The sequence below is a fragment of the Falco biarmicus genome, chromosome 13 (genome assembly GCF_023638135.1).
Source record: "Falco biarmicus isolate bFalBia1 chromosome 13, bFalBia1.pri, whole genome shotgun sequence".
In the NCBI taxonomy this organism is placed as follows: domain Eukaryota; kingdom Metazoa; phylum Chordata; class Aves; order Falconiformes; family Falconidae; genus Falco; species Falco biarmicus.
In genome coordinates, this window is record NC_079300.1 from 11208349 (window position 1) to 11229165 (window position 20817).

At 43.9% G+C, this 20817-nt stretch overlaps 1 protein-coding gene across 1 annotated transcript; it reads left to right on the forward strand.

Annotated features, from left to right (window-relative positions):
- Positions 1 to 65: 65 nt before the first annotated feature.
- RNPEPL1 (arginyl aminopeptidase like 1) lies at positions 66 to 20245 on the forward strand. The gene is given in 12 exon segments (XM_056358218.1): positions 66 to 505; positions 507 to 864; positions 7438 to 7578; positions 8238 to 8389; positions 8819 to 8935; positions 10117 to 10352; positions 12677 to 12790; positions 13828 to 13940; positions 14872 to 14980; positions 16407 to 16634; positions 16939 to 17081; positions 17749 to 20245. Coding segments are annotated over 12 exon segments (2343 nt in total). The 5' UTR covers positions 66 to 146; the 3' UTR covers positions 18022 to 20245.
- Positions 20246 to 20817: the final 572 nt, after the last annotated feature.

A 20817-nucleotide genomic window follows, 5' to 3' on the forward strand; every position in this document is an offset into this window, starting at 1 on the left:
CCGGTGCCTTCCCCCCCCCCACCCCCCCGCACCCCCCCCCCCCCCCCGCCCCGGTCGCTCCGGCCGCCGGGGCCTCCCTCCTCCCCGCCCGCCCATGGATTTCACATAGCAGCCGCCGCCTCCGCCGCCGCCTCCTCCGCCGCTCTATGGCGGCTCCGGCTCCGCGGCCGCCCGGCCTGTGCTGCTGCCGCAAGGGCTCCGCGGCCGGGCCGGAGGCGCCGCCGGCCCCGCCGCCGCCTCCCGAGCCGCCGCCGGACGTGGCGTCGGCCTCCAGCTCGCAGCTCTTCAGCCTCCGCCACCTGCACCTGGGGCTGGAGCTGCGGCCCGAGGCGCGGGCGCTGGCGGGCTGCCTGGTGCTGGAGCTCTGCGCCCTGCGGCCGCAGCCCCGCGCCCTGGTGCTGGACGTCCACCCGGCCCTGCACGTCCTCTCGGCCGCCTACCGCCGCGCCGCGGCCGGGGAAGCGCCCTGCTCCTTCGCCTTCTCGCCCGCCGAGGCCGCCCCGGCGCCGCTGCCCCCTGCCGCCCTGCCCGCCGCCGCCGCCGCCGCCGCCGCCCTGCGCGCCGCCCTGCGCCGCCAGCCCGCCCTGCACCGCCACCTTCCTCTCGGCGCCCTGCATCGCCGCCGGCCCGCTGCCCGCCGCCGCCCCCCCGGGGGAGCCGCCCGCCAGCCCCCCGCCCGCCGCCGAGCCGCCGCCGCCGCTGCCCCTCTTCGCCCAGCCGCCGTGCGCCGCCTGCCCGCTCGGCTTCAGGGTGGACCCCTTCACTGACTACGGCTCGTCCCTCACCGTCTCCCTGCCCGCCGCCCTCCAGCCGCACCAGCCCTTCCAGATCATCGTCCGCTACACCACGGCCGACGGCCCCGCCGTGAGTACCGCGGGGGGGGGGGGGGGAGACCGGCCGCCGCGTCCCGGGGCGGGGGCGGTGCGCTCCCCCCTTCCTCACGCCTTTCCTGCGGCTGCCCGTCGGGGCACCGCCGCGGCAGCGGCACGGCCGGTGTCTCGCCGCCATCCCCCGCCTTCAACGGCCCCGTCCCCCCGCGTCCAGCAGCGGCACCTGCCCGTGCCGGGTCCAGCCCGCCGCCCGCCCCGTCCCACGCCGCGCTCCGCGGGATGCTCGGACCGTCCTGCCTCCCCCACCCCCCCCCGCCCCCCCGAGGCTGCTCGTCCCCGGTCCCGGTCGCCAGTTGCAAGTTTTGCGTCCTGTAAGGGCGTTGCAGCAGTTGTTGGCGACGAGCGTGCAAATTAGCAGGCTCCTGCCTCGGCTGAATTCTGCGGGACGAGTTGTGTAATCTGCAAATACAGGAGTTTCCCTCGGGGGTTTGCCAGGTGCTTACAAAATCAGGCCCGACGTACCTAGGCTGATGGTTCAACAAGCCGCGCTCAGCTCTGAGAAGAGCAGAGGGAGATTCCACCTATACCTACAAGTTACCTGCTGGAAAAAAGAACCCAAATGGAAAAAAAAATGGCCCCAAACGCCCCTTTCCCTGTGGCCGTCAGAGGCGCTTCCCTGCCCACTGTGTGGATTAGCCTTCCTCAGTAGTGACATACTTCGTAAATTCTGTCACTTTGTTTTAAACCCCTGGTATCTAGAAGCACTTTGTTTTCCTAGCCTTTAGGTGCTGTCTGGCAGAGCTTGTGTTTTTAAGAAGTTGAGTCACTGAAAACACTAAGTTCTTCTTGTTCCTTGATAGTCTGTTCAGGTTGGGAATTAAACTAATTGTGATTTTCATCGTGTGGTTCCTGAATCTATTTGTAAAAGGAATGCTTTTTTGAGAGTCTTGCAGCTTTGATGCTTCTGTCTTGCTTGGTGGAATTGGCTCTCAGCCTGCTGGTTTGGTATTGTTGCGATGGTCAAAACCAGTAAATGTGTGGATCTGTTTAACTATTACAACGTATTTAAGGAGAGTGGGAATTGAACGTAACAGGTCCGTGCGAAACAACCCAACAGCAAGTAGATACGAGGCCGTTCCCTTATGAAAGTGTTGAAGTGTTGCTGAATCGAATGAGTTCGCTGGACATTTTTCTGTCATATTTTAAAGCTACATTGAAGTCCCCAAAAGTAGCTTCCGCCTCAGAATGATCTGGATAGTCTTAATATATTGGCTTATAGTGAGTTCCACATGAACATTTTTGTTGACAGAGGTTCCCTTTTATTGTACGGTGACCTTTTAACATGCTGGTCCTTCCCTAAAAGTGCATAAATGAGGTGAAATTCCGGCATTTTTAAAATCCAGATCCACTTGTAAGTGATGATACGGTTCCTTTTCACCTCTGGAACTCTTGGTGTACAATACTTTGCTGTAGTTCTTCTGCACTGAAGACGTACATGGGAGATGTCTTTCAGGGCCGTGGTGTATTCAGAAGATTCTCCCCCCCCCCCGCCCCCCCAAGATTTCATGAAGAAACCTGTTTCTTTTTAAAGCTAATTTGGTGTTGCTGTGCGCTCTATAACCGTTCTCAGTCTGGCTGAGCCATACCTCCCAAAGTACATGATAACATACTTTTCTCCTCGTGAGCAAATTGTTTTATTTTAGGCTGGCCTGTGCTTTCTCCTGGGTTTTGCCAGCCTTGTTGCCAAAGGGGCAGACTGTCCTGTCTATAGAGCAATGATCTCAGATGTAACAGAATACCCATCTGAGTCTTGGCTTTAGAAATGATCTGAAAACCACTGGAAGGTGCAGGGCACTGACTGGGGTGATGTTCACCTCGTCCCACCTTGCATCAACACGCCGCCTCCTTGGCCCCGCGCACAATCCAGCGCAAATGTCATGTATTTGAGGATGCGGATTAGGGCATTTTTTCCATTCCGTCTGTTGTTTGTCTTGCTTCCCTTGGATCAGATGTGAACTAGCTATTCTTCGTCCTGTCTTTTGAAGTCTTTATTGTACCTTTAACGGCGTGTACTGCTTCAGTTGAAATGAAGCTACAAAGAGTAGTGTCTTGTCAAGATTATTGATGGTTATGGTGTCAGGGGCATGCATTGCCCTTTTCAAGTGATACTGAAAAGTAGAAGCAGGCGTGCTCACTGACATAAATTATCGTACCATGTTTCCTCGAACACTATTGTAGATTTTGGCTGGCAAAATATTTGTCCTCAAGTAGCACCTGTTCTAACCCTTCATGTGCAGCGCGCTGAACTATTTTTTTGGGATCCAAAGTTATTTCATGCTATTGTAGTGCTATCTGTCATTGCTGTTTTTCAGCCTAGCGTTGCATTTTAATAGGGATGAGTAACCTGTATGTGTATAAGGGTGAACTGGTTTATACTCATATCTAGTGCATTTTCTCACAGTCCCTTTTCTCTGTGTAAGTGAAGCAACTTCGCAGTGTTAGACCTCTCTCTTCTAAAAGTTCTGTTTTCTTTGGCGTTTCTCTGAATATAATCTTTTTAGATCGCTGTTTATTTTCTATGGTACCCTTAGCATACTTGTGGGACCTATAGAACAGTAAATTCATGTTACAGTGCAGCATTCATGTGTTGGCAGTAAGATCAGCAGCGGAGATAGTAGTCTGTTTAAAATTGGAAACCTGTTGCCTTGATATACTTGGTTTGAGCCATCTGGATATGTTACTTGACTGTCCCATTATTTCTTGCGTGGAGGAAGGAGCCAAGATCTTTGGTTGTTTGATGGACATTGAGAGACAGCTGAGAGATTAAATCTGCCTTCACAGAGCATTCCAGCTCCCTGTGCTGTCAGGAAACCATATGCTCGGTACATCACCAGTTTGCATCAGTAGCCGGATTGTCATAAACATTGTGTCTATCTCATGGTGTGGGCTGAAGGCACACACTGATCAGGTGTGTCAGTGACAGTTGTCCTGATCTTCCTCCCAATCACTTCTTTTCCCTCGCCCTTTACTTCTTAGTCCTACAAATCTTTCATAAGAATTTTTTTTTATTATTATTCCCGCCTGCCTGCCACTTCCCCCACCTCTCTGAGAGAAAAATCTACATCTGTCTCTTGCCCACTGTGTCACACCTCAGATTTGGCAGTATGCGTGTTAACGCTAGTGCTGTTTTCTTTCCATGACAACCTTAAATGCAAACCCTGCTCTGTGTTCTGGTATAAAAAAAAAATGATAGTGTTTCCTCATCTTTAGGATTTAGCAAAAAGGACAGCCCTTTTCGCAGTGCTGGAAACTTCGCCGTTGTTCTGCTAGATTTGTCCTGGTCCCTCAGTCCTCCCAGAGTGACTTGCTGTCCAGGTGTGCCTTGTTCCTATCACATCCTCCGTATCTCACACGTGCGGTTTACTTTGTCATCAGATGGAGCAGCTTGTTGTTTATCTAGAACAGAAGCTGTGGTGTTGCAGCCCTTCCTGGGAGCTTCGTCAATAATGCAGGTAGAAACATGGAGAGATTTAAAATTGAAAGAGGCTTAGCTAATTGCCTTTGTCATTTGCCGGATTTGGGTAAAAGATTATAATCTAAGTCAATAAAAATGATATTCTTGGCAGGTGCCTTACAAAATGTGAGCTTATTTGTAGTATGGGGCAGGGGGAGACCTGGACTGCCCAAAGCCTCTGTTCAGCAGAGGAGCTAAGCAGCACATTTTCCCTTTTTTTTTTTTTTTTTTTTTTTTTCACTTGAAATGCATCATAGAACAGCTTTCATGTGGGAAACCGCTCTCTTGTATACATGAAAAACTAGATAAAAATAACGAGCATGGTGATGACATCATGTGTATTTCCAAAGGGGAGCACAGGAGGGATTTGGACGTAGAGTAGGTGATACGGCCCCGCATGCTGTTCTGTCCCTGTGTGCTGCTCCACCCCTGCCCCCTGAAGTACCCTGCTCCTTGTGCTCCTTTCTGGGATGCTGCTTATTCTCATTTTCCCTAGTCCATAGCCCTGCCTCTGTCCGACAGCATAGCCTGATCTATTTATATTACACATCTATTTATATTGTTTCAGGATAACTTTCATCATTGTTCCAAGTGCATCTGGAAAGAGAGACGGAGGCTTGCCATGTAGCTGTAGACATTAGGAAACAGGGGAAAAAAATACTTCATCCTCTGCAAATGTTTTCCCTCTCGGCCTGTGGGGCTGGTGCTTCATTTAACTTCAAATGTCAAATAAAGGGAGACTGGTTGAAAAGAAATTGTCCTTAATTTGTGGAGTTTCTTGTAAGTGAGAATCAGCTTCTCGGTTCCTCTTTGCTTCCTGCTTATGTTTTCTTCCTGCACTGGTCAGGGAGAGCTTCCCCTTATCTCTCTGCCCTAAAGACGTGTCTGCCACCCCTTTTTCCTTCCTACTGGAGTGTTGCAACTTAGGTCTGGTGGTGTCTTATCTCTCTGTTTTCTTTGTTAGCCTTTTCTGTCTCAAAAAGCAAAGGCAACAGAACCTTTTGAAGGTGAGTCTCTTCAGCAAGGCCAGTGATAGAGATTGTAAGTCAGACTTCTTGCGATGCGAGTGCAGAGCTGTTGATGAGAAGAGTGTTTTTAAAAGTTGGCAGTGGGGCAGAGCTTTAAAAACTTAGTATCTGAGCCTCCTTCCTGGGTCATTAGAAAGCTACTACCCTGGTTTAAAACATAGCGCTTGCATTTTTATGTGAATGTGTGTTCTGGGTGGAAGCTATTAAGTTTCAAACTGTGGATTTTAATGAGACGTGTCCCCAGATGCCTTCTGGAATAGTGGTCTCCAGTTCCACAATGTCACATAACGCAGGGATGATGTTCATTGCCATGAAATGCAGGTATCCATGGAGTGGAAATCTGTAGCTATGTGGTGCACCTCTGCTGTGACCTAGGGATTTGGCCAGTGATGTGCTGAAATGCAGCACATGGATTTGAATAGTCGCGTAGCCTTAGCCCTCATGGTGTAAGTGAGGCAAGGTTCATCAGAAGTCATGCTTTAAGCATGTTGCTGGCCCAACAGGCTTGAAACAGAAGAGGGTAATCTTAAAACAAATCTCAAGACAAGAATGCTGCTCTGAGATTAATTTTACTTCTAGATAAAAGTGTTTTTTTTTTTATTTTGTGATGCCTCCCACCTAAAAAAAAAAACCAAACCATTTGCCAGTGGAAGTGTGAACCTCTATATGAATAACTGAAAGCTGCTGACAGTGTTTCCTTTCCTTACCTTTCACTGATCCCCAGGGGTGCTGCTGAAGTGGATGATTTGGGAGAGGAGCACACTGGCATCTGAGGGAAGGGGTCTAAAGACAAGGGAAGAAGATAACAAAGAGTAACCTTGTAGGATGGAGGGTGAGAGAGAAAACTTTGACTGCCAGGACACAGAGAGATTAACTGGGAGACAGAATTGTAGTATGTTGTTAAAACGAGAGCAGACATAGTACCCAGGGTTCTCTTCTGTATTTTATTGCTTTCTCTTGAGGACCAGAGCTGAACTAGTATCTGCACTAGCTGCTGTTCCCTGAATTCAGATTTATTGGTTGCTTTGATCTAAGAATTCGGTAGACTCAGAAGTTTTATTCATTGTGCTTGACTGTTCTGAAGACTTCCAGTGGTTTTGACTTTATTGCAAGTTTCACAATATTTGATTTTTTTTTTTTTTTTTGAAAAAAGTTCAGCTTCAGAGGTCTAGGATTACAAGAAAACCCTCATTTAAAATTGTTCCTACGCTTCAAAGTTGAAGGCAGGAAGCATGTGAAAGCATAAACATTACATTTGAAAGAGAAAACCCAAAAAGGCAAATAACTGCACTTTCTCATTTTATTCTTAATCTGTTCTAATTATTTTCTGAGGGTTTGACTCATGATTTATTTGCTGGTTGATAGTGAAAATTAACATGCTCAGTGGTGTTTGTTGTTGTTGGGGTTTTTTTTGTGACCACCCAGAACCTCCTTATCTGCCCTCTAAAAAGAGGCCTCCAGTGTCACTGACCAGATGTTTCTTACATATACTGACTTTTTTGCATAGTGTCAAAATGTTTGATGCTTCAGCCAGCAGGGCAGTGTCAGGGTCAGAGATAATGTTGTGTACACTGTTCAGCCTCAGGGTTTTTTTTGTTTGTGAGTTTGGGGTGGTGTGTTGTTTTTTTTGGGTTTTTTTCCCCTCCAGCTTGCTTTTACCTGACCTCTACTACTCCTGTTCATGTTGAATGAAAAACATGAAGATACTCAGATTACTCCCTCCGAGAAAAACTTTGTGCGGATATTTGTTAGGGACTTGGTATCAACCAGCAAATAGATACAACAGAAATAGCGAGTGGCTGGAAGACACTGTGTTCTGTGGCACCACTTGGTGTCCAGACAGTAAGAAATTACTCCGAGTAGTCATGGCAAATAAACAGGAGCAGAAAGATGTATTGTTAGAAATGGAAATGTGCCCTGTGCCAGGTATTCATCTGGGAGGCCAAACAGCTGGGGTGTTTCTTCTCTTCCACAATCCTCGTGATTTCAAGTTTTGTTTTTTGGTGGTTCATCCTAGTGCTTTTGTCCCTTTCCCTCACCTCTTCTTCACGTCACGTTTCAACAGATCTGGTGGCTGGATCCAGAACTGACGTATGGCAACGCCAAGCCATTTGTCTTCACGCAGGGCCACTCGGTGTGTAACCGGTCTTTCTTCCCCTGCTTTGACACACCAGCAGTGAAATGCACCTACTCGGCTACTGTCAAGGTAAGTGACCGAATGGCTGTAAATGGTTCGTGGAACACTTAGTGCTGTTAACTTCTGAAAGCATTGAGTATGTGTGTATGGTATAAAATATTAATTGTGACATTAAGTGTTACAAAAAATACTGGATTTATTAGGTCCTGTTGTGGTTCTTGGGCCAGAATCCTGGGTACTGCCACAAAGGTCTGTTGCCTGTCACCCTTGGGTCTCGCCTTCCCCATACTTAACGCTGAAAAAGTAACTGTGAAATGGGCGATATGAAAGAGAGAATTTGACTGGTCACTTCCAGAAGTGGTTATTGATGATAACGTACAACTGTATTTTATCAGTTCTTGAAAGAAAAACCCCAAAGTTTTATGAAAGCAGCATCAAATAATGTTGCGTTTTGCGTAGATGACATAATTTGATATGTGGGCCCTTCTGGGGCAGCTGGCATAAAAGCCCATGCAATACAGGAGGAGTAACATTTTTGGTTGGTGCGTTTTCATGGGCTTGGTAGTTTGTGGTATAAACACCTCACAGAAATCTTACATTTTGTGTTATCTAAATTATTGTTTTTAATGTACATACTCAGCCGTAGATGAAAAAAAGCAGAGGTCTGTGGTGTAGTCATTTAGCTGTGCGCCTTTAGTGAGTTGATATGCGTGATGTTGGTCTTCCAGGCTCCAGCAGGCATACAGGTGTTGATGAGTGCCACCCAAAGTACCTACTTAGAAGAGGAAGGTGTATACCAATTTTACATGGAATATCCAGTTCCTGCCTACCTAGTGGCCCTGGTGGCAGGAGACCTTATACATGCAGACATAGGTCCAAGGTGAGATTTGCAGTGAGCTGATTCTGCTTTTTGTGACTCTGTACAGTGCTTCATGTTGTAAGTAGTAAATACGTGGGGCCATTGAAAAGGGAACAGTTGGGACCATGAGCTATGAGTGTTCAGAGAATTTGAGGTTTAGCTGGGGGTAAAGAAATACATGGCACTGCCACGCAAAGATATTTTCCTCTTTCATAAATATTTCTCATTGTATCCCCTGTAGTCATTACAGTTACTTGTCTCATTGCCTTATTTAAGGGATCTTTGATTATTTCTTGCCATTCATATCTAGCCTAAAGAAGGCTCAAATCTGCTGTGAGACCTCTTAGCGCTATTCCCATATGTGGCAGTGTGATGAGAAGTCAGGCTGTTTTTCCCAAGAGATAATTCAGTTTGCTGAAGTATCACCTGATGTTTTCTGTTGTCTGACAGGAGCAGAGTGTGGGCAGAGCCTTGCCTGCTGCCAACAGCCATCAGCAAGCTTTCTGGCATTGTTGAGCGCTGGTTGACTGCTGCAGAGAGTCTGTATGGCCCATATATATGGGGAAGGTGAGTTTAATAAGTCTCCCAGCAATGTATAATGGGAACAAATAAAACAATCTTGAGAAATTATCATGCTTTCTCCCTGCGCTAGCAATAGCAGGGCAAATGAGCCTCTCAACTGGCAGCACTGTAGTAGTTGGAAGCAAACTTGGGAGTTTCGTCTCTGCAAGTGACAAAGAGGACTGTGGAGGCGTGGTGGTGTTTTGCCTGGTATGATGGGCAGAACTGAAGGCTTATGAACAGTGGATCTTCCCTGACAAGTGAAGCTTTTTCATACTGTAGTGTTTTGTGCTGCAAGTCCAGCACTGGGCCAGACACCATTTAAAATGTATGGCCATTTTACTTACTTATTTTTACATATGGTACTTGACACGGGATATTTATTGTGGTATGCCTGAGGATGCTGAAAACCTGACTCTGTACTGAGTCATTGCGAGTCTTAGTCCCTAGAAACATTAATAGTTTCTGAAGTTAAGCTTGACTATTTTTTAAAAGATAGTGTTTTTTAAAGAATGCTTTCATTCTTTGGATGGGAGAAAATGTTTACAAAGGCTTCCTATATTTCTTTTCTAAAGGTAAGCAGGAAGAACGTGGTATTGTTAACTTACAAAGTGTTGCTTGAAATAATCTGAGAACATAGCCCAGTGTGTCGGTGCTGATTGTTGATGGAGAAATTTAGAAAACAAAACAAATAGTATTATTACGTTCTGAAGCAGACAGAGTTATTTTGCTGACACTGCAGGTACACCAAATCAATTAATTCATTCAAATAGCTTCTCAGCCTCTCTTTCCTGGGAGCCTCTGGGTATCGACACTGTATATGTCTTAGTGTATGTAGTGTAAACTTAGTGGTTCTGGCTCTCAGATATACAGCTCGTGATGAGTTTTGCCTGTGTGAAGAAAGCATGATGCTTCTGGGAAGTACTGGATCTGCTGCACATGAAAAGAGTGTCTAGTCTTTATGTCCAAACGTAAGCAGGTCCTTGGCCAACATAATAAACTCTGTGGTGCCCTGATCAGAAGAATTAGACACCACCAGTCTAGAAAGTTTGTTCCTGAAGTCACAAAAAAGACTCAGAAGAGCCTTCCCTAAAGGAAAGGAAGAAGTTACTATGTTTCTTTTGAAATAGCTGTAATTCACCTGTCTCCTTTCTCCTCTCTTCTTTCTTCTCTCTCCCTAATACTAGATATGACATTGTTTTTCTTCCTCCATCCTTCCCTATTGTTGCTATGGAAAACCCATGCCTGACCTTCATCATCTCTTCCATTCTGGAGAGCGATGAGTTCTTGATCATTGATGTCATTCATGAAGTTGCCCACAGCTGGTTTGGAAACGCAGTCACCAATGCTACGTGGGAGGAGATGTGGCTGAGCGAGGGGCTAGCCACGTATGCACAGCGCCGGATCACCACAGAGACCTATGGTATAGATGCAGAAACGTTTCTCCTTATGCTGTGTCTAACCAATAATTGAGAGTTGGCTGCAGAGTATTTGCCTTCGGAGCTCAGGTCTGTAGGGAGCTGATCTTTTTTTGTTTTGGCAACACACACGGCCCCAAACTGTGTATTTGAACACCTTAGATGCTTGAGTCTGACGTTGTCTTGGGTTTGGGTGGAATCAATACCTGACACAGTAATAGGGGCTCTGAGTGAGGTGTGCTAGCGCAGTGTTGTGTGGACGTTTGTAGGAACTTTGGAACTACTGTGGGTACCAGGCAAGTGTTCGTATGTGTCAGAGCAAGGTGAGCAGAGGATGCTTCAGAGAGAGATGTAAGAAATCTTATCATGGTTACATTGTGAAGTAACTATCTTCTGAACAAGTGTCTTTCTAATCCTGATCAGTTAGTAGCTACCTACTGTTGGAAAGAATGATGGCAATAGCACTTAGAGGACATCCCCCCCCGCCCCCCCCCCCCCCCCCCCCCCGTCGCTGTCTGTCTGCTTGAGGCTTCCTGTAGAATCGTACAGCCCTGCCTTTGCTCATACTCGTGAATTTCACAGGTCAGTTGTATGGTACTGTCTTTAGAATATAAGTAGTAAATAATTCCTATTGCTTTTCAGTTTAATTGGATTTTTATTTAAGTGAATAATGGGAGCATACACTTTAGTTTGTCTGTTCTTAAAAGCCTGTAGCATGTGTATTCTCATATGTTCAGAGTAAACAATCTTGGAAAAACTTCTGGAAATCTTGTCAGTGAGAGTGTTTAGAAGGATGCCTTTACCTATTCATGTGTATTGGTTTTGGAGATGGGCTGATGATAATGAAGTTTAGGAAAAGAAGTGCTCTGAGCATATATGGAGATGTTACAATTTATGTTATGTATCTTTGAAAGCTCTTTTATGTTGAGTAATTCGCAGTGTTAGAACTGTTCTTCTAAGTCACTTTATTCGTATCATTGCAATGATACGAATAGGTCAGAAAATATTGACCTGTTCTCTATCTCATCTTAGTGTGTCCCTCTGACATAGGACAAGATCCTTGCTGATTTTGGTCTATTACCTTGAAACACATGCTTGTTTCAAGAAGCAGTTGTTTAAGAAACTAAGAAATGCCTTTCCCTGTGCCATTTTTAGTAAGCTCTTTTGCATTCTGTTTTGTTCCTGAGACAAACCTCTGACCTAAATCTTGCCATATCTGACATAATTTCTGGAGTATCTTCTACTGTTAGTAAAAAAGCATTTTCGTAATGACACTGTCTACAGAAATTGGGAGTCCACTGACTACCACACCTGTTGGATCTTGCTTAATCCTCCTCCCTGTAGCTTGAAGTAATTGCCCTTAACACTAGCTGTCCTGGTTCCCTGTGATGCACATCTGCCCCTTTCTCTGCCAGTACAGGTTCTCTATCTTCAAAATATATTCCGGTTCTTAATTCTCATTTTGCTTATATCAGATTCCTGTGTACATGTATCAAGTCTCTGACACTGTATCTATGTAACAAGTCCTATCATTGAAGACTTAGCAAAGAAAGCTAAAGTATTAATAGTGCTGGATGTTAAGTCTCTCTGAATCTGAAAATCCATTTTCCACAGCTTTTTACATCTGCAAGGTCATAGGAAAGATCTCTTGACTTGCCTGTATGTAATACAGCTAGTTTGGCTTGAAAGCATGGAATGCTCTACACTGCAGTTAGATAGAAGAGAAAGAGTAGCTTGCGCAGCTGCAGCTGTATAAGAAGTCCTAGTGAGCAGAAGGTGGAAACTGCATGATACAATATGCCTAGGATGCGAGATAAGGCTTGAAAAAAGATCCATAAGATCTGTAATATACCAACTAAATCTTTTCTGTTTTCACCCAAGAGCTGACGTTCACTTAGTAATATCCTTGGCACTGAATGTGGAATCACGTGTCTCCTATTCTACTGGTGATACTGACTTTTTTGTAGCACTTCATTGCTCCTTGAAAGTTACCTGTACAATACTTATTTCAGTGCTGCTCTACTTATTATGCAAGAACTGATAAGATGATGTCAAAGGATGTAAACTTTAGCATAGTTTTCATGCTGCTTTGTTTTTCAGTTCAGCCTGTTGCACAATCAGAGTGAGTAAATGCACTGGTTTAGGTTCTGACTGTCCATTACAATTTGCAAGGATATTTTGCACTCGTTTCTTTGCCACGACATTACTGTGATTCTATCTTGCTATTGTGCCTTTTATGCCTTCAGTAGCTTTTATTTTGTATCTGTGCAGTTCTGCACAGGTTTTGCTAGTCATTTTCCCATAAATAATACGTTTCTTTCTGGGGTAGGAGCTGCCTTCACATGTTTGGAGACTGCATTCCGCCTTGATGCTCTCCACAGACAGATGAAGCTCCTTGGAGAAGACAACCCGGTCAGCAAGCTTCAGGTTAAACTGGAGCCAGGTATTGCTTTTTGTTGAAGCTTCTGTATGCAATATTTCTGTATATCCATGCTGGAATATACACCAAAAAGACTAATTTTTACATACCATTTATAAAAGGAAGAAAAAAGAAATAGTGGTTTGTAAACCAGTCTAAAAGTAAATAAGGAAACTTGCCTTGAAGTTTTCTTCAAAGTTGGCTAACTCATCTTTATAAATATTGTTCTGTTTAAGAACAGGACACACTGAGTAGAAAGTGTGAAAAACTGCCTTGAAAGCTGTGTGGTTTTGAGCTTCTGAATATGTAAAATAAAGTAGTTTATAATTAAAATATTTGGAAACATCATATGAAATACTGCGCTATTAAATGTTCCTCTTCTTATGTGTTCATGTAAGAACTACACATGTATGCATAAGCATACGGATAAACATACATACTGGCTCTCCTGTCGAACGAGCTATGCAGAGGCTGTTTGGTTATCCCCTGAGCCAGATGCATGTCTGCACTCCAGTACCATCATGTATCTTCTTCATTGATAGTTCTCTAGTTCTATGGTCACCATTGAGATGTGAAGCAGTCTTCAAATCTAGATGATATTTAAAACAATCTAAAATGCAAGTGGAGATGGTATTGGATCCAAATGGAATGGAAAAGCATGTGTTGGAAGTCTCAGAGAAGGAGCAAGTAGTGATTACTTTATATGGATATCTTCAAGAATGTATGGTATGGTGTTTCCAGTTTGGCACTGGGAAAAAAAAAGAATTTCTCAAATTCTAGGTGTGTTTTCAGTGACTTTTAATTTGAAGTGACTTGTTCCATTGGGAATTAATACTTAGCTTACAATGATTGATTTTTTTTTCCTTTTTTTTTCCCCAGCCTGTGTATTTGGACTGCTTCCATTTAATTTATTGCAGTAAAATAAATGCATTGACAACAGGCTTGTTTTTTTTAAAGTCACTACATCTCAACTCGGTGATCTCTGAGAGGTCTGTAAAGTTGGGAGAGTTGGAAATTACTGTCTCATTAGAGTGTCTTATAACATTGTTGTCTTCTTTCAGGTGTAAATCCTAGTAATTTAATGAACCTTTTCACTTATGAGAAAGGCTACTGCTTTGTTTACTACCTGTCCCAGCTCTGTGGTGACCCAAGACACTTTGACTCCTTCCTAAGAGTGAGTTTGAATAAGCACGTGTTTCTCTTCAGATCTAGAGCTGCTATTTGGGGTTTTGCCACTGTGGCTAATTGATAGGAGTAAAGTTGAATACAAGTGTGTCTGAGGTGGAAGAATGGCAGAACCTGGCTGTCAACCTAGATGATTCTACGAGATTTCTCTTAAGTGACTGTGCTCCTGCTCTTCTTTCATCTCAGAATCTGAGCTTACGGAGGTACCAAATACAGAGTAGCAGCGTATTTTTGTTACCTCTTGTTCTGTGCTCCAGATAATTAGAAAGCTGGTCCAGTGTAGTTTCTCTGTGACTTCGCTCATTACTAAAAGGTATTAGCTTGTGGGTTTTTAGCCAGGGTGGCAGAGGGCATGGTTTCCTATATTGAGGCAGGTTTGGTGCCTTGGAGCACATTTGAAAAACCTATAGAAAATTATGTCAGCTATTATTGACTTGTTTTTGAAAAGTGACAACATCTCGTTGCTTTTTCTTTTTGCTTGCATGTATGTTTCTCATCTCTTCTTCCCATTCACCCCCCATTCCATTTTTCCTTTATCTTTAGTTCTGTAAGTATGACTAGCCCATGACCTATGAGTGACTAATACAGTGGCCAGCTGTGTTCTGACTTTTCAGTAGTATTAAGTGCAAGGAAATTTTCCTGCCCTTGACAGGTTAATGTATCTGTATCAGAATAAAACCTGGCACTCAGCTGTCAATGTATTTGCAGCTGCTGAATTTTATTCTTGTTATGGTGCTTTCCTCATTCGGGGAGAGGAGGGATAATATTTTTCTTGATTTTTTTTTTTTTTTTTAAAAGCTTTCCAAATACTTGTTCTCACCTGTGTCTCTATTATTTTTTTGTTAATTGTATGCAGCAGTTCTACATCAAAAGGAAGCTGTCTGTCTTTTAACCATAATTTATCCTTTTTACTGTTTCAGGCCTACATTGAGAAGTACAAGTTTACCAGCGTTGTGGCTCAAGATCTTCTGGATTCTTTCCTGAATTTTTTTCCAGAGCTGAAAGAGCAATGTGTTGAGAGCAAAGCAGGTAGGAAATTTACTTACTTAACTGTCAACACTGTAGCAACTCTGGATGATGTAGTTTTTGCTTGGCTTGGAGAGTGCATAAGAAAATGCTAAGGCAAACAAAACCCTTTAGCAATAGCCAGATGTTCATGATAGAAGTGGTTGTGGTGATTTATTGTTACTGCCTCCATGTTGGGAAATGAGAACATCCTATATTGCTGACAATTTTGGCATTAATTAGCTGAGTGGCTCTCAGTTAACTTTCTCATTAACTCGTCTTTCACGCTGCAGGCAGAATTAATCGGTGCATGTGAGTTTTACACATGCTCAAATGTATGGAAAAGGTGAACACACTTTGAAATTTCATCTATTTTAATTACAGAAAACTTGCTTTGAGAACTGTGACTTTTCCCAAGGTCCTATCCATGAATATAAAATCTCTTCCATAATGTTTCACTCTCCCTTAGTGAATTTAATCCCTATTTATAGCCGTTGGTGGATTTCTGAAAGGTCTGTAATCTACTAGATGCTTATTAGCCCACTTGCTTAAAGAAATAAGACTAATGTTATCCTGCCATTGTCCATCCTTGCAAGTAATTATGGAACCCGTCGGTCAGTTTAAGCCAGAGCGGTGGTGGAGTACAGCTGACTTCTTAGAGGCTCTGTGGAAACTGCCTGTGGAGAGATGCAGATGAGTGAACCGACTGTGGGAAAAGCTGCAGCATGAGCTCAGCAGTTGTACGTTTTATGTGGCCCACTGGATGGCTGATGAGTTAACCACAGTACATGCTAACTTTTGCATGGCTAATATTCAGGGGATGCAGGAGAGTGGAGTTCTAGGGTAGAGATGGTGTGGAACAGGAAGAATTGCCAAGGGTTAGGAAAGGGTCAAAGGGAAGAGCTCTGCTGGAAACCAGGCGCTGCTACCTCTGCCTTATGGAGAAAGTTTGTTTTGGTTTTAGTTACTGATTGTATAAACAAATTTAAAATTTCTTGATTTTGCTGGTGGGTAGGAAGAGTTTAGTCAGTCCTCTCACCTCCTTTTTTTATGAAGCAGTTTTCCCCATATTTTTCAGTCTTCCTCAAAATTCTGAGAAAGAGAAATGCATGCACAACAAATTCTTACTTTAGAACGTAGTTTGGTCATGGTTACTTGTTAGCCTGGCTGTCTTAAGAGCACATGTGTTTCTTGTACTTCCTCCCTGTAATGTTGAACTCTAGAAAACTCATGGTTAAATTTGGAGAGGTGTTGCTGGCACTCTTCCAGGTGTAGTGTAGGCTAGCCTGATGGGACTGCTGAGGCTGTTACATTACTGTAACTATAGGTTGGTCTGATTTGCTATTGTTAGAAACTGTCTTAACTGTGCTAGAAGCAGTCCTGATACCTTGAGGCAGCCAGGCCACCTGCAGAGACTCCTCCTCAACATTTCTGGTGCTCCTCGTTCCAGGACTGGAGTTTGAACGTTGGCTCAATGCTACAGGACCTCCGTTAGCTGAGCCAGACTTATCTCAGGGATCCAGTTTGACCAGACCAGTGGAGACGCTCTTCAAACTCTGGACCACAGAGCCTCTGGACTCTGCTGCTGCCGCCAGCAGTGTTGACCTCACTAAATGGAGAACGTTCCAAACCGTGCTTTTCTTGGACAGATTGCTGGATGGGTCACCACTGCCGCATGGTGAGTACTCTTACCAGGACATAGAAAAGTATTCTTGCAATAATTAGTTGAATTCTAATGAACTCTACCTGTCATTGACTTTATCATCCACAGAAAGTCAGATTGTGTGGGGCTTTGAGCAACCCGATCTAGTGAAAGGTGTCCGTGCCTTTGGCAGGGGGTTTGAACTTAGGTGATCTTCAAAACTCCTTTCTATCCCCAACCATTCTATGATTCTGTGATTTTACAATTCATTATTCTCTGATGACCCTCAAACTTGACGAAATAGGTCATAGTTCTTTCTCTTTCTATGTGCTTTCTTCAGAGGTGATAAAAAAGCTTTCGGAATGTTACTCCTCTCAGCTGGACTCCATGAATGCAGAAATCCGTATCCGCTGGTTGCAGATTGTAGTCCGAAATGACTATTATCCAGACCTTTACAAAGTCCGTCGCTTCTTGGAAAACCAGGTACTAACTGGATTAAAATCACTGCACCTCTCAGTGCATGAGCCATGTGCATGAGACATGCGACGTGAAAGACCTTGGAACTTCTGCTTCCTGGCCAAGTGTAGACCAGGTGTGTTGCGAAGGGGCTGAGCATGGCTCACCTGCTGCCGGGTGGGGAGGAATGGGCAGATGTAATTTGAAATGCCGACAGATAAATCTCTGCTTTTCTAGCCTAACTCGATACCCTTGTCCCAGCTCTGCCCGGTGCATTTTTTGTGTTGCTTTGTAGCAGCCCTGGCTTTTCCAGACCAGAAATTTTCACACTACTAAGTCATGTGTGTGTTTGAATATCTACACTTCAACCAAGGCTAGCACTCATTGAATTCCTTTCAGTACTTTTTATTGTGCAGGAGCAAAAGGTTAATGCACGTGCTTACTGCGGCCTTTTAAAATAGCTCTGTTGTTTGTGGAGGTAGCTCAGTCTTATAGAACCATTTTTTTTTTTTTATTATCATTCATAAAAATCTTTGCACTAAACTTATTTAGAGTAGGCTTGGCTGTCTTTTGAAGAAATGCGTTGCTTGTCTCCAGTCTGAAATCATTCAGAGCTGTTGGAGTGTAGCTGTAGGAGAGCTGAACCTCTTGACTTTTATCGAAATGGTATTATCCAGTTTTTCTTCTTTTGCAGATGTCTCGGATGTACACAATTCCACTTTATGAGGACCTTTGCACTGGCACCCTCAAGTCTTTTGCCTTAGAAATTTTCTACCAGACCCAAAACCAGCTGCATCCCAATTTGCGGAAAACCATCCAACAGATCTTATCACAGGGCCTGAATCCACTTCCTGCCATAGACACTACAGCAGTTACTACAGACACACCAGCCATGGTGCTTGAGGACAAAGTCTCAGAGGCCACAAATGGTGCCATTTCACTCAGGGATGTTAATGTGTCTGCTTAGATCACCAGTTCATGCCAGCCATGAAGCTTGAAAATGGGGACGGGAACATAGGGAAGATACCAAGTGTCACCTCAGCCCTGCAGCTGCAGTGTGTTGTTGTAACTGGATTTCTCTCCCAAAACACAAAGCAAATGTGCCTTCAAGTATCCAGCATGTGACACTGCCAGGTTTCAGAGATCTCCTTCAGATGTGGGATGGATATTTTGGTTCAGTTTATACTGGGCAGGGACTGCTGGGCAGTTGCCTCTCCACGGAAAGTGGGTAGTTCCCTTTCCTGGGGCTCTTCAGGATGGTTTCTCCCAAGTTTGTTGGTTGGTGGCTTGTTTTTTTTCTTTTTTTTTCTTTTCTTTTTTTATCTCTTTTTTTTCTTTTTTTCTTTTTTTTGTGTCTGAGGCCACTAAGGCATGTCCTACTCGCTGTGTGTATGTTGCTGGGGAGTGTATATGTGTCAAGCTGTCATTATGCTGGTATTTGGGCTGAAGTTCTGCAAAGGAGAGACTCAGGAATTGTCAGTGGCAGCAAACACATTTTCATGTTATGCTCCTTATTGTGACAGAGGTATTGTGATTTGGGAGGTAGGGGACTAATACTTAAATAATTAAGAAACTAATTTTAAATAGCTCCTGTTCCCCCCTTCCCCCAGGTGGCTAAATAATAATAATAATGATAATAATGCTTTTTATATATATATATATACACACACATTAAAATATATATATATAAAAGAACAGGGAAACCTTATGATGTATTTGAAATCCTTCTGTAGTTAACCCTACCCTCAGTTTTCCCTTTGCACTCAATGGGACAAGCAATAAAGAAATGTGTAGGCTTGAATTTTCAAAAAAAGTTAAATTCGGGTGCCCAAATGCCATCAATTCTGGTACTAGGTGGATACCTAAAATTTTTTAACTGTTTTGATGAGTCTAGCTGCAGCCTTCGTTAGTGTGTTTTGATGTGTAGCATGTGCATTCATCAGATGCACTGTCTCTTCTGTCCTTTCGGAAGAATTAACAGGACCTTTAATTTAATTTTTTTAAAGATCCCTAGCATTTGTTGGTCCTGTAAGACAACGATGGAAATAGCTATACTAAAATTTTACTGCCTTGAACATTTACCCTGAATAACAGTTGCCCTGCCATATGATAGTCTGAGGGAAGCACCCTCTTTCTTGATGTGAAACTTTTAAGCCCTGCTTTACCTGAGTCTGTTTTCTGACTTATGGTGGTGGTAAGATGCCATTTCATTTACACAGCATACTATTTCTCTTGATCACTGGCCAGGCAAGCAAGATGGGAAGATGCTCTCTTCTGTCTGTGCCGTTTGGTCTCAGGAAGCTGAGGGCAAAGCATCGTTGGGTATTACAGAGTACAGGTAATGATAGTTCTTAGACTCTGTGCCACATTCTTTTTAACATGAAGGTACCTGTGTGCCTCGCAGCGAGCTCCCATGAAGCATCTCTGAGCTGATATATCACCGGGATAGAGGGCTAGTTTGAACATAAGGTGAAACATTTGGAAGAAGCTCAGCTAAAGGAAATGTGGGAGAGAAACTGTTACGTACTTCAGGGCAAATTTTAGTCCTGCCAAGGGGATCTATATAGCACAGGAAGAGGGGAAATTCTGGAGATTTTATTTTTTTTTTTTTTTTTTTCACGAAAAGTATCTGTTTACACCCACGTATGGATGGGGACTTAGGTGCTGTTACTGGATCTGCATTTTCTGGCTTTAAATTAATTTGGACTTCACCGTAGCCTTAGCCTGGGCTGAACTAGGATAAAGCAATAATAAACTCAGGCCTCTGTAGTGCTTAATCAGTTTTCAAAATGGGCCATCAGCATTGTTGGGCTTCAGAACTCCAAGCCCTGCTCTTTGCTCCTTGAATGGGATTATCTTTTTCATTCTGTTTTGTTTGCCCAGAAAGGATGGAGAACTGATATTTTCTGTACAAATATCTTCCTTTTGTTTTTTGTTGCTCTATTGAAAGAGATTTGTGCAAGCTGACTTTCCACTTCCTGAGTTGCCGCTGTCGGTGCTGTGTCTCCTGGACCTCACTTCCAGCAGCGGCAGCCTGGCCAAGACTAGTAACCACTAGCATCTTCTAGAATCCCAGGCCTCTGGATTAACACATTCTATTTTGTGGGAGAATGTATGTGACCCTGGTGGGAATTTTTAATTTACATGGATGCCTTATGATGATTGTCAAATTAAACTAAGCTTTGTGACAAGTTTAGCCTTTTGGGCAGTTTTTTGGCGTCTCTGCTATAGATGTGTGGAAGAGCTAACCTGGTGCATTGTCTTTGTTTTGTCCTTTTCTGGAATGCAGCATGGAGGGAGTATGGAAGCTGTTTAAAAGCTGCACAGCAAGAATTTGGAGAGGTAGCAAAAGCAAATAATGAAAATTAAATACTATTTATTGTTAACTACAACTGCCTGAAATACATCAGATCAGCTGCGTGTTTGCATATATGTGCATCGGAGCAGGGAAATGCTGGCTGAACCCAACAGTGTGTCCTGATTGAATGTGAGATCTCAGTGTTTCTGCTCTCGTGTCCGAGACCCCATCAGATGGCTATTTTCCTAAGACTTGTTTTCTGAAACACAGAAGCAGCATAAGATTTGTTGAAAGTATTCCATATATCCTTCTTCAGGTACTTTTGCTTCCCTCTGTGAGCAAGGAGTGCATTTTTATTTTGAAGAGACAAAAAACTGGCAGCAAGTTTGTGGAGATAAGCTTTCCTTTTGTTGACACAAAATAAATTAATGCTTCAGGCTACTTTCTGTCTTGATTTGTAGTAGA